The sequence below is a fragment of the Salvelinus alpinus genome, chromosome 5 (genome assembly GCF_045679555.1).
Source record: "Salvelinus alpinus chromosome 5, SLU_Salpinus.1, whole genome shotgun sequence".
In the NCBI taxonomy this organism is placed as follows: Eukaryota; Metazoa; Chordata; class Actinopteri; order Salmoniformes; family Salmonidae; genus Salvelinus; species Salvelinus alpinus.
Genome location: NC_092090.1, coordinates 2,942,305 through 2,957,328, shown reverse-complemented (window position 1 = coordinate 2,957,328; position 15,024 = coordinate 2,942,305). Strand labels below are relative to the sequence as shown.

At 46.3% G+C, this 15,024-nt stretch overlaps 1 protein-coding gene across 3 annotated transcripts in view; it reads left to right on the top strand.

Moving 5' to 3' along the window:
* LOC139575416 (GATOR2 complex protein WDR59-like) overlaps positions 1-15,024 on the top strand; it is an 83,495-nt gene that overhangs the window by 42,814 nt on the left and 25,657 nt on the right. For all 3 annotated transcript variants that reach the window (XM_071400364.1, XM_071400363.1, XM_071400365.1), the window contains exons 16-17: positions 3,880-4,106; positions 8,469-8,622. In XM_071400364.1, the coding sequence (XP_071256465.1) occupies positions 3,880-4,106; positions 8,469-8,622 (381 nt within the window). The remainder of the gene's footprint in view (positions 1-3,879; positions 4,107-8,468; positions 8,623-15,024) is intronic.

Sequence of the window (15,024 nt, the reverse complement as noted above, 5' to 3'; positions counted from 1 at the left end):
TAGACCTGAACACCTCATATAGACTACTGTAGACCTGAACACCTCATATAGACTACTGTAGACCTGAACACCTCATATAGACTACTGTAGACCTGAACACCTCATATTGTAGACCTGAACACCTCATATAGACTACTGTAGACCTGAACACCTCATATAGACTACTGTAGACCTGAACACCTCATATAGACTACTGTAGACCTGAACACCTCATATATACTACTGTAGACCTGAACACCTCATATATACTACTGTAGACCTGAACACCTCATATAGACTACTGTAGACCTGAACACCTCATATATACTACTGTAGACCTTCACTGAACACCTCATATAGACTACTGTAGACCTCAACACCTCATATAGACTACTGTAGACCTGAACACCTCATATAGACTACTGTAGACCTGAACACCTCATATAGACTACTGTAGACCTGAACACCTCATATAGACTACTGTAGACCTGAACACCTCATATAGACTACTGTAGACCTGAACACCTCATATAGACTACTGTAGACCTGAACACCTCATATAGACTACTGTAGACCTGAACACCTCATATAGACTACTGTAGACCTGAACACCTCATATAGACTACTGTAGACCTCAACACCTCATATAGACTACTGTAGACCTGAACACCTCATATATACTACTGTAGACCTTCACTGAACACCTCATATAGACTACTGTAGACCTGAACACCTCATATAGACTACTGTAGACCTGAACACCTCATATAGACTACTGTAGACCTGAACACCTCATATATACTACTGTAGACCTTCACTGAACACCTCATATAGACTACTGTAGACCTGAACACCTCATATAGACCACTGTAGACCTGAACACCTCATATAGACTACTGTAGTCCTGAACACCTCATATAGACTACTGTAGACCTGAACACCTCATATAGACTACTGTAGACCTGAACACCTCATGTAGACTACTGTAGACCTGAACACCTCATGTAGATTACTGTAGACCTGAACACCTCATATAGACTACTGTAGACCTGAACACCTCATATAGACTACTGTAGACCTGAACACCTCATATAGACTACTGTAGACCTGAACACCTCATATAGACTACTGTAGACCTGAACACCTCATATAGACTACTGTAGACCTTCACTGAACACCTCATATAGACTACTGTAGACCTGAACACCTCATATAGACTACTGTAGACCTGAACACCTCATATAGACTACTGTAGACCTGAACACCTCATATATACTACTGTAGACCTTCACTGAACACCTCATATAGACTACTGTAGACCTGAACACCTCATATAGACCACTGTAGACCTGAACACCTCATATAGACTACTGTAGTCCTGAACACCTCATATAGACTACTGTAGACCTGAACACCTCATATAGACTACTGTAGACCTGAACACCTCATGTAGACTACTGTAGACCTGAACACCTCATGTAGATTACTGTAGACCTGAACACCTCATATAGACTACTGTAGACCTGAACACCTCATATAGACTACTGTAGACCTGAACACCTCATATAGACTACTGTAGACCTGAACACCTCATATAGACTACTGTAGACCTGAACACCTCATATAGACTACTGTAGACCTGAACACCTCATATAGACTACTGTAGACCTGAACACCTCATATAGACTACTGTAGACCTGAACACCACATATAGACTACTGTAGACCTGAACACCTCATATAGACTACTGTAGACCTGAACACCTCATATAGACTACTGTAGACCTGAACACCTCATATAGACTACTGTAGACCTGAACACCTCATATAGACTACTGTAGACCTGAACACCACATATAGACTACTGTAGACCTGAACACCTCATATAGACTACTGTAGGCCTGAACACCTCATATAGACTACTGTAGACCTGAACACCTCATATATACTACTGTAGACCTGAACACCTCATATATACTACTGTAGACCTTCACTGAACACCTCATATAGACTACTGTAGACCTGAACACCTCATATATACTACTGTAGACCTGAACACCTCATATATACTACTGTAGACCTGAACACCTCATATAGACTACTGTAGACCTGAACACCTCATGTAGACTACTGTAGACCTGAACACCTCATATAGACTACTGTAGGCCTGAACACCTCATATAGACTACTGTAGACCTGAACACCTCATATATACTACTGTAGACCTGAACACCTCATATATACTACTGTAGACCTTCACTGAACACCTCATATAGACTACTGTAGACCTGAACACCTCATATAGACTACTGTAGACCTGAACACCTCATATAGACTACTGTAGACCTGAACACCTCATATAGACTACTGTAGACCTGAACACCTCATATAGACTGCTGTAGACCTTCACTGAACACCTCATATAGACTACTGTAGACCTCAACACCTCATATAGACTACTGTAGACCTGAACACCTCATATAGACTACTGTAGGCCTGAACACCTCATATAGACTACTGTAGACCTGAACACCTCATATATACTACTGTAGACCTGAACACCTCATATATACTACTGTAGACCTTCACTGAACACCTCATATAGACTACTGTAGACCTGAACACCTCATATAGACTACTCTAGACCTCAACACCTCATATAGACTAGTGTAGACCTCAACACCTCATATAGACTAGTGTAGACCTCAACACCTCATATAGACTAGTGTAGACCTCAACACCTCATATAGACTAGTGTAGACCTCAACACCTCATATAGACTACTGTAGACTATATCATAGAAATCAAAAGCTGTTTCCATGTGAACATGTTATGGGACTTGATCCATTGGTTTTGTTAGTAGGGCCACACTATGCTCCAATAGCCACAATAACCTATTGGCTACTGTCTAAAACTGTCAGGGTCCTGTCTAAAACTGTCAGGGCACAGCCTATTGGCTACTGTCTAAAACTGTCAGGGTACAGCCTATTGGCTACTGTCTAAAACTGTCAGGGTACAGCCTATTGGCTACTGTCTAAAACTGTCAGGGTACAGCCTATTGGCTACTGTCTAAAACTGTCAGGGTACAGCCTATTGGCTACTGTCTAAAACTGTCAGGGTACAGCCTATTGGCTACTGTCTAAACGTTAGATTAGTTTTAGACAGGCCTGTAATCTGAAGGCCTCTTCTAGTTTTAGACAGGCCTGTAATCTGAAGGCCTCTTCTAGTCTTAGACAGGCCTGTAATCTGAAGGCCTCTTCTAGTCTTAGACAGGCCTGTAATCTGAAGGTCTCTTCTAGTCTTAGACAGGCCTGTAATCTGAAGGCCTCTTCTAGTCTTAGACAGGCCTGTAATCTGAAGGCCTCTTCTAGTCTTAGACAGGCCTGTAATCTGAAGGCCTCTTCTAGTCTTAGACAGGCCTGTAATCTGAAGGCCTCTTCTAGTCTTAGACAGGCCTGTAATCTGAAGGCCTCTTCTAGTCTTAGACAGGCCTGTAATCTGAAGGTCTCTTCTAGTCTTAGACAGGCCTGTAATCTGAAGGCCTCTTCTAGTCTTAGACAGGCCTGTAATCTGAAGGTCTCTTCTAGTCTTAGACAGGCCTGTAATCTGAAGGCCTCTTCTAGTCTTAGACAGGCCTGTAATCTGAAGGTCTCTTCTAGTCTTAGACAGGCCTGTAATCTGAAGGCCTCTTCTAGTCTTAGACAGGCCTGTAATCTGAAGGCCTCTTCTAGTTTTAGACAGGCCTGTAATCTGAAGGCCACTTCTAGTCTTAGACAGGCCTGTAATCTGAAGGCCTCTTCTAGTCTAAGGGGGGCTGTCCCAGCAGGATACGAGGGGCTGTCCCAGCAGGATACGAGGGGCTGTCCCATAACAGTCTGTATTCTCTGTTCTCGCTCCGTAGACCCAGGAGGATGGTAGTGCTGCCAACCCGTACGTCCTGTCTAACCCCGTGACCCCTGCTCTGCCAGCCTTCCCCCGGGTCACCAACACCTACGGCTCCTACCAGGATGCCAACATCCCCTTTCCTCGTACATCCGGGGCTCGCTTCTGTGGTACCGGCTGCCTGGTGTACTTCACAAGACCCATCACTATGCACCGCTCTGTACCGCCCACCGAGCCCACACCCAGGTACCCTTTATACTGCTGCTCTGTGTGTCCCTGTCAGCCCTGTCTCTGTACCGCCCCACACCCAGGTACCCTTTATACTGCTGCTCTGTGTGTGTCCCTGTCGGCCCTGTCTCTGTACCAACCCACACCCAGGTACCCTTTATACTGCTGCTCTGTGTGTCCCTGTCAGCCCTGTCTCTGTACCTACCCACACCCAGGTACCCTTTATACTGCTGCTCTGTGTGTGTCCCTGTCGTCCCTGTCTCTGTACCAACCCACACCCAGGTACCCTTTATACTGCTGCTCTGTGTGTCCCTGTCGTCCCTGTCTCTGTACCAACCCACACCCAGGTACCCTTTATACTGCTGCTCTGTGTGTCCCTGTCGGCCCTGTCTCTGTACCAACCCACACCCATGTACCCTTTATACTGCTGCTCTGTGTGTGTCCCTGTCGGCCCTGTCTCTGTACCAACCCACACCCAGGTACCCTTTATACTGCTGCTCTGTGTGTCCCTGTCGGTCCTGTCTCTGTACCAACCCACACCCAGGTACCCTTTATACTGCTGCTCTGTGTGTGTCCCTGTCGGCCCTGTCTCTGTACCAACCCACACCCAGGTACCCTTTATACTGCTGCTCTGTGTGTGTCCCTGTCAGCCCTGTCTCTGTACCAACCCACACCCAGGTACCCTTTATACTGCTGCTCTGTGTGTGTCCCTGTCGGCCCTGTCTCTGTACCAACCCACACCCAGGTACCCTTTATACTGCTGCTCTGTGTGTGTCCCTGTCGGCCCTGTCTCTGTACCAACCCACACCCAGGTACCCTTTATACTGCTGCTCTGTGTGTCCCTGTCAGCCCTGTCTCTGTACCAACCCACACCCAGGTACCCTTTATACTGCTGCTCTATGTGTGTCCCTGTCGGCCCTGTCTCTGTACCAACCCACACCCAGGTACCCTTTATACTGCTGCTCTGTGTGTGTCCCTGTCAGCCCTGTCTCTGTACCGCCCACACCCAGGTACCCTTTATACTGCTGCTCTGTGTGTGTCCCTGTCGGCCCTGTCTCTGTACCAACCCACACCCAGGTACCCTTTATACTGCTGCTCTGTGTGTCCCTGTCGGTCCTGTCTCTGTACCAACCCACACCCAGGTACCCTTTATACTGCTGCTCTGTGTGTCCCTGTCGGCCCTGTCTCTTTACCAACCCACACCCAGGTACCCTTTATACTGCTGCTCTGTGTGTCCCTGTCAGCCCTGTCTCTGTACCAACCCACACCCAGGTACCCTTTATACTGCTGCTCTGTGTGTGTCCCTGTCGGCCCTGTCTCTGTACCAACCCACACCCAGGTACCCTTTATACTGCTGCTCTGTGTGTCCCTGTCAGCCCTGTCTCTGTACCAACCCACACCCAGGTACCCTTTATACTGCTGCTCTGTGTGTGTCCCTGTCAGCCCTGTCTCTGTACCGCCCACCGAGCCCACACCCAGGTACCCTTTATACTGCTGCTCTGTGTGTGTCCCTGTCGGCCCTGTCTCTGTACCAACCCACACCCAGGTACCCTTTATACTGCCGCTCTGTGTGTGTCCCTGTCAGCCCTGTCTCTGTACCAACCCACACCCAGGTACCCTTTATACTGCTGCTCTGTGTGTCCCTGTCGGCCCTGTCTCTGTACCAACCCACACCCAGGTACCCTTTATACTGCTGCTCTGTGTGTGTCCCTGTCAGCCCTGTCTCTGTACCAACCCACATCCAGGTACCCTTTATACTGCTGCTCTGTGTGTCCCTGTCGGCCCTGTCTCTGTACCGCCCCACACCCAGGTACCCTTTATACTGCTGCTCTGTGTGTCCCTGTCGGCCCTGTCTCTGTACCAACCCACACCCAGGTACCCTTTATACTGCTGCTCTGTGTGTCCCTGTCGGCCCTGTCTCTGTACCAACCCACACCCAGGTACCCTTTATACTGCTGCTCTGTGTGTCCCTGTCGGCCCTGTCTCTGTACCAACCCACACCCAGGTACCCTTTATACTGCTGCTCTGTGTGTCCCTGTCGGCCCTGTCTCTGTACCAACCCACACCCAGGTACCCTTTATACTGCTGCTCTGTGTGTGTCCCTGTCGGCCCTGTCTCTGTACCAACCCACACCCAGGTACCCTTTATACTGCTGCTCTGTGTGTCCCTGTCAGCCCTGTCTCTGTACCAACCCACACCCAGGTACCCTTTATACTGCTGCTCTGTGTGTGTCCCTGTCGGCCCTGTCTCTGTACCAACCCACACCCAGGTACCCTTTATACTGCTGCTCTGTGTGTCCCTGTCAGCCCTGTCTCTGTACCAACCCACACCCAGGTACCCTTTATACTGCTGCTCTGTGTGTCCCTGTCGGCCCTGTCTCTGTACCAACCCACACCCAGGTACCCTTTATACTGCTGCTCTGTGTGTGTCCCTGTCGGCCCTGTCTCTGTACCAACCCACACCCAGGTACCCTTTATACTGCTGCTCTGTGTGTCCCTGTCGGCCCTGTCTCTGTACCAACCCACACCCAGGTACCCTTTATACTGCTGCTCTGTGTGTGTCCCTGTCGGCCCTGTCTCTGTACCAACCCACACCCAGGTACCCTTTATACTGCTGCTCTGTGTGTCCCTGTCAGCCCTGTCTCTGTACCGCCCCACACCCAGGTACCCTTTATACTGCTGCTCTGTGTGTCCCTGTCGGCCCTGTCTCTGTACCAACCCACACCCAGGTACCCTTTATACTGCTGCTCTGTGTGTGTCCCTGTCGGCCCTGTCTCTGTACCAACCCACACCCAGGTACCCTTTATACTGCTGCTCTGTGTGTCCCTGTCAGCCCTGTCTCTGTACCAACCCACACCCAGGTACCCTTTATACTGCTGCTCTGTGTGTGTCCCTGTCAGCCCTGTCTCTGTACCAACCCACACCCAGGTACCCTTTATACTGCTGCTCTGTGTGTGTCCCTGTCGGCCCTGTCTCTGTACCAACCCACACCCAGGTACCCTTTATACTGCTGCTCTGTGTGTGTCCCTGTCGGCCCTGTCTCTGTACCAACCCACACCCAGGTACCCTTTATACTGCTGCTCTGTGTGTCCCTGTCAGCCCTGTCTCTGTACCAACCCACACCCAGGTACCCTTTATACTGCTGCTCTGTGTGTCCCTGTCGGCCCTGTCTCTGTACCAACCCACACCCAGGTACCCTTTATACTGCTGCTCTGTGTGTCCCTGTCGGCCCTGTCTCTGTACCAACCCATACCCAGGTACCCTTTATACTGCTGCTCTGTGTGTCCCTGTCAGCCCTGTCTCTGTACCAACCCACACCCAGGTACCCTTTATACTGCTGCTCTGTGTGTGTCCCTGTCAGCCCTGTCTCTGTACCAACCCACACCCAGGTACCCTTTATACTGCTGCTCTGTGTGTCCCTGTCGGCCCTGTCTCTGTACCGCCCACCGAGCCCACACCCAGGTACCCTTTATACTGCTGCTCTGTGTGTCCCTGTCAGCCCTGTCTCTGTACCAACCCACACCCAGGTACCCTTTATACTGCTGCTCTGTGTGTCCCTGTCGGCCCTGTCTCTGTACCAACCCACACCCAGGTACCCTTTATACTGCTGCTCTGTGTGTCCCTGTCAGCCCTGTCTCTGTACCAACCCACACCCAGGTACCCTTTATACTGCTGCTCTGTGTGTGTCCCTGTCAGCCCTGTCTCTGTACCAACCCACACCCAGGTACCCTTTATACTGCTGCTCTGTGTGTGTCCCTGTCGGCCCTGTCTCTGTACCAACCCACACCCAGGTACCCTTTATACTGCTGCTCTGTGTGTCCCTGTCAGCCCTGTCTCTGTACCGCCCACACCCAGGTACCCTTTATACTGCTGCTCTGTGTGTCCCTGTCAGCCCTGTCTCTGTACCAACCCACACCCAGGTACCCTTTATACTGCTGCTCTGTGTGTCCCTGTCGGCCCTGTCTCTGTACCGCCCACCGAACCCACACCCAGGTACCCTTTATACTGCTGCTCTCCGTACCACAATGGGGTCCTTGTTAACCTGTCTCTGTGTGTCCCCAGGTCCCTGTCGGCCCTGTCTCCGTACCACAGTGGGGTCCTTGTTAACCTGTTTCTGTGTGTCCCCAGGTCCCTGTCGGCCCTGTCTCCGTACCACAGTGGGGTCCTTGTTAACCTGTCTCTGTGTGTCCCCAGGTCCCTGTCGGCCCTGTCTCCGTACCACAGTGGGGTCCTTGTTAACCTGTCTCTGTGTGTCCCCAGGTCCCTGTCGGCCCTGTCTCCGTACCACAGTGGGGTCCTTGTTAACCTGTCTCTGTGTGTCCCCAGGTCCCTGTCTCCGTACCACAGTGGGGTCCTTGTTAACCTGCCTCTGTGTCCTCAGGTCCCTGTCGGCCCTGTCTGCGTACCACAGTGGGGTCCTGACTCCTATGAAGATGCGTAGTGAGTCTCAGAGCTCTCTGAGGCTGTACAGCGGCAGCCCCACCCACACGGACAAGGACCACGTATCCATATCATCATTCTACTACAAAGAACGGGTGAGACACACTGGGGGCGTAGGACACACACTGGGGGGCGTAGGACACACACTGGGGGGCGTAGGACACACACTGGGGGGCGTAGGACACACTGGGGGGCGTAGGACACACTGGGGGCGTAGGACACACACTGGGGGGCGTAGGACACACTGGGGGCGTAGGACACACACTGGGGGGCGTAGGACACACTGGGGGCGTAGGACACACACTGGGGGGGCGTAGGACACACACTGGGGAGCGTAGGACACACACTGGGGGGGCGTAGGACACACACTGGGGGGCGTAGGACACACTGGGGGGCGTAGGACACACACTGGGGGGCGTAGGACACACACTGGGGGGCGTAGGACACTCACATACACAACACACACACAACTCACTCGCACACACAAAAGGGGGGATTGTGACAGGTTATGGCACTGAAAGGAAGAATATATGTCTGGAAAATGATAGTGACCATTTGTATTTATTATGGATCCCCATTAGTTCCTGTCAAGGCAGCAGCTACTCTTCCTGGGGTTTATTATGGATCCCCATTAGTTCCTGCCAAGGCAGCAGCTACTCTTCCTGGGGTTTATTATGGATCCCCATTAGTTCCTGTCAAAGCAGCAGCTACTCTTCCTGGGGTTTATTATGGACCCCCATTAGTTCCTGCCAAGGCAGCAGCTACTCTTCCTGGGGTTTATTATGGATCCCCATTAGTTCCTGCCAAGGCAGCAGCTACTCTTCCTGGGGTTTATTATGGACCCCCATTAGTTCCTGCCAAGGCAGCAGCTACTCTTCCTGGGGTTTATTATGGACCCCCATTAGTTCCTGCCAAGGCAGCAGCTACTCTTCCTGGGGTTTATTATGGACCCCCATTAGTTCCTGCCAAGGCAGCAGCTACTCTTCCTGGGGTTTATTATGGATCCCCATTAGTTCCTGCCAAGGCAGCAGCTACTCTTCCTGGGGTTTATTATGGACCCCCATTAGTTCCTGCCAAGGCAGCAGCTACTCTTCCTGGGGTTTATTATGGACCCCCATTAGTTCCTGCCAAGGCAGCAGCTACTCTTCCTGGGGTTTATTATGGACCCCCATTAGTTCCTGCCAAGGCAGCAGCTACTCTTCCTGGGGTTTATTATGGATCCCCATTAGTTCCTGCCAAGGCAGCAGCTACTCTTCCTGGGGTTTATTATGGATCCCCATTAGTTCCTGCCAAGGCAGCAGCTACTCTTCCTGGGGTTTATTATGGATCCCCATTAGTTCCTGCCAAGGCAGCAGCTACTCTTCCTGGGGTCCAAACACATTATATTACATATAAAACAAAAGATAAAACATTACATTTACATTACATTTAAGTCATTTAGCAGACGCTCTTATCCAGAGCGACTTACAAATTACATTATATACATTATTACACCACTACATATCTACAATACTAATGTATAATACCACCATATCTCTGAAACTCAATTAGATTACACCTTGATACATGGTTATAACATCTACAGAAGAGACAGAAATGCCAAAGGTGGAGGTGTTGCTGTTTATATTCAGAACCACATTCCTGTAAAGCTTAGAGCGGATCTCATGTTAAATACTGTTGAAGTAATATGGCTACAGGTTCATCTGCCTCACCTAAAGCCCATTCTGGTGGGAAGCTGCTATAGACCACCAAGTGCTAACAGTCAGTATCTGGATAACGTGTGAAATGCTTGACAATGTGTCACGTTCGTTTGAATGGACGGACCAAGAGTTCCACATCTTTTATTCAAGTGAAACGTTCAAACAAAAACAATAAACAAGCAACGAAACGTAAAGTACCGTAGTGCTACCTGCACATACACAAACAATATCCCACAAAGCAGGTGGGAACAATGGAGAACTTAAGTATGATCCCCAATTAGAGACAACGAACATCAGCTGCCTCTAATTGGGAACCGTACCAAGAGCACCAACATAGAAATGGAAAGACTAGAACACCCCCTAGTCACGCCCTGACCTACTATACCATGGAGAACAAAGGGCTCTCTATGGTCAGGGCATGACACAATGTATGTGATATCAACAGAGAAGTATATTTTCTGGGTGATGTTAAATATTGACTGGCTCTCATCAAACTGCCCACTCAAGAGAAAACTTCAAACTGTAACCAGTGTCTGCAACCTGGTTCAGGTTATCAGTCAACCTACCAGGCTAGTTACAAACAGCACAGGAATGAAATCATCAACATGTATGAAGTGAGTGTGAAAGAGGTGAAATAATTATTGTTGTCTATCAACAATGACAAGCCACCGGGGTCTGACAATCTGGATGGAAAATTACTGAGGATAATAGCGGACGAGATTGCCACTCCTATTTTCCACATTCTAGTAGGCGTAAATTAAAGATGTTGCAATATCGTACGCTATTATCCTCAGGCCTGGAGGGAAGCTAAAGTCATTCCGCTACCTAAGAATAGTAAAGCCCCTTTTACTGGCTCAAATAGCCGACCAATCAGCCTGTTACCTTAGTAAACACTATTTTCTCCAGATGTTTACTAGTAAACAAATTGACAACAGACTTTCAGCTTATAGGGAAGGACATTCAACAAGCACAGCAAATTACTGATGATTGGTTGAGAGAAATTGTGGAGGCTGTTTTGTTAGATTTCAGTGTGGATTTTGACATTATCGATCATAGTCTGCTGAACTATGATCGATAATGGAATTCCCCAGGGTAGCTGTTTAGGCCCCTTGCTTTTTTCAATCTTTACTAACGACATGGCACTGCCTTAACAACCCTATCAACAAGGAAGTCTCAACGCCAACGGTGAAGAGACGACTCCGGGATGCTGGCCTTCTAGGCAGAGTTCCTCTGTCCAGTGTCTGTGTTATTTTGCCCATCTTAATCTTTTCTTTTTATTGGCCAGTCTGAGATATGGCCAACTAGAAGGCCAGCATCCCGGAGTCGCCTCTTCACTGTTCGCATTGAGACTGGTGTTTTGTGGGTACTATTTAACTTCTCTGGGATATGTGGGATGGTCCCACCTCACCAACAGCCAGTGAAATTGCATGGCGCCAAATTCAAAAGAACAGAAATTCCATAATGAAAATTCCTCAAACATACAACTATTTTACACCATTTTAAAGATAAACTTGTTGTAAATCCAGCCACAGTGTCCGATTTTCAAAAAGGCTTTACTGCGAAAGCACACCAAACGATTGTTAGGTCAGTACCTAGTCACAGAAAAACACAGCCATTTTTCCAGCCAAGGAGAGGAGTCACAAAAAGCAGAAATAGAGATAAAATGAATCACTAACCTTTGATGATCTTCATCAGATGACACTCATAGGACTTCATGTTACACAATACATGTATGTTTTGTTCGATAAAGTTCATATTTATATCCAAAAATCTCAGTTTACATCGGCACGTTATTTTCAGTAGTTCCAAAACATGCAGTGATTTTGCAGAGAGCCACATCAATTTACAGAAATACTCATAATAAACATTGATAAAAGATACAACTGTTATGCATGGAATTTTAGATCCACTTCTCCTTAATGCAACCGCTGTGTCAGATTTCCCAAAAACTTTACGGAAAAAGCAAACCATGCTATAATCTGAGTACAGCGCTCAGACAACAAAACCAAGCCATACAGATATCCGCCATGTTGTGGAGTCAACAGAAGTCAGAAATAGCATTATAAATATAAATATTCACTTACCTTTGATGATCTTCATCAGAATGCACTCCCATGAATCCCAGTTCCACAATAAATGTTTGTTTTGTTCGATAATGTCCATCATTTATGTCCAAATACCTCCTTTTTTCTTGGCGCGTTTATCCCAGTAATCCAAATTCATGAGGCGCGATCACTAGGTCCAGACGAAAAGTCAAAAAAGTTCCGTTACAGTCCGTAGAAACATGTCAAACGATGTATAGAATCAATCTTTAGGATGTTTTTAACATAAATCTTCAATAATGTTCCAACCCGGAGAATTCCTTTATCTTCAGAAATGCAATGGAACGAAGGTCGCTCTCAAAAGAGCATGCGTGATCAGCTCATGCCACTCTGGCAGAGCCCTGACTCAATCAGCTCTCATTCCCCCTTCCTTCACAGTAGAAGCCTCAAACAAGGTTCTAAAGACTGTTGACATCTAGTGGAAGCCTTAGGAAGTGCAATATGACCCCATAGACACTGTATATTCGATAGGCAATGAGTTGAAAAACTACAAACCTCAGATTTCCCACTTCCTGGTTGGATTTTTTCTCAGGTTTTTGCCTGCCATATGAGTTATGTTATACTCACAGACATCATTCAAACAGTTTTCGAAACTTCAGAGTGTTTTCTATCCAAATCTACTTTTATGGCTGAGTATCAGACAGTTTACTCTGGGCACCTTTTCATCCAAGCTACTCAATACTGCCCCCCAGTCCCAAAGAAGTTAATGAAGCTGCCAGTTGAGGACTTGTGAGGTGTCTGTTTCTCAAACTAGACACTCTAATGTACTTGTCCTCTTGCTCAGTTGTGCACCAGGGCCTCCCACTCCTCTTTTTATTCTGGTTAGAGCCAGTTTGCACTGTTCTGTGAAGGGAGTAGTACACAGCGTTATACGAGATCTTCAGTTTCTTGGCAATTTCTCGCAAGAAATGACCTTCATTTCTCAGAACAAGAATAGGCTGACAAGTTTCAGAAGAAAGTTCTTTGTTTCTGGCCATTTTGAGCCTGTAATTGAACCCACAAATGCTGATGCTCCAGATACTCAACTAGTCTAAAGAAGGCCAGTTCTATTGCTTCTTTAATCAGAACAACAGTTTTCAGCTGTGCTAACATAATTGCAAAATCGTTTTCTAATGATCAATTAGCCTTTTAAAATTATAAACTTGGATTAGCTAACACAACGTGCCGTTGGAACACAGGAGTGATGGTTGCTGATAATGGGCCTCTCTACGCCTATGTAGATATTCCATAATAAATCTGTCGTTTCCTGCTACAATAGTCATTTACAACATAAAAAATTTCTACGCTGTATTTCTGATCAATTTCATGGTATGTTAATGGACAAAAAAACAAAACAAAAAAACAAGGACATTTCTAAGTGACCCCAAACTTTTGAACGGTAGTGTAGGTCATTAATTATACTGTAGTCTATAACTAGTAACTACCTAGGTCATTCATTATACTGTAGTCTATAACTAGTAACTACCTAGGTCATTCATTATACTGTAGTCTATAACTAGTAACTACCTAGTTCATTCATTATACTGTAGTCTATAACTAGTAACTACCTAGGTCATTCATTATACTGTAGTCTATAACTAGTAACTACCTAGGTCATTCATTATGCTGTAGTCTATAACTAGTAACTACCTAGTTCATTCATTATACTGTAGTCTATAACTAGTAACTACCTAGTTCATTCATTATACTGTAACTATAACTAGTAACTACCTAGGTCATTCATTATACTGTAGTCTATAACTAGTAACTACCTAGGTCATTCATTATACTGTAACTATAACTAGTAACTACCTAGTTCATTCATTATACTGTAACTATAACTAGTAACTACCTAGGTCATTCATTATACTGTAACTGTAACTAGTAACTACCTAGGTCATTCATTATACTGTAACTATAACTAGTAACTACCTAGTTCATTCATTATACTGTAACTAGTAACTACCTAGGTCATTCATTATACTGTAGTCTATAACTAGTAACTACCTAGTTCATTCATTATACTGTAACTGTAACTAGTAACTACCTAGGTCATTCATTATACTGTAGCTATAACTAGTAACTACCTAGTTCATTCATTATACTGTAGTCTATAACTAGTAACTACCTAGGTCATTCATTATACTGTAGCTATAACTAGTAACTACCTAGTTCATTCATTATACTGTAGTCTATAACTAGTAACTACCTAGTTCATTCATTATACTGTAGTCTATAACTAGTAACTACCTAGGTCATTCATTATACTGTAACTGTAACTAGTAACTACCTAGGTCATTCATTATACTGTAGCTATAACTAGTAACTACCTAGGTCATTCATTATACTGTAACTGTAACTAGTAACTACCTAGGTCATTCATTATACTGTAACTGTAACTAGTAACTACCTAGGTCATTCATTATACTGTAGCTATAACTAGTAACTACCTAGGTCATTCATTATACTGTAGCTATAACTAGTAACTACCTAGGTCATTCATTATACTGTAGTCTATAACTAGTAACTACCTAGGTCATTCATTATACTGTAACTGTAACTAGTAACTACCTAGGTCATTCATTATACTGTAGCTATAACTAGTAACTACCTAGGTCATTCATTATACTGTAACTAGTAACTACCTAGTTCATTCATTATACTGTAACTGTAACTAGTAACTACCTAGGTCATTCATTATACTGTAGCTATAACT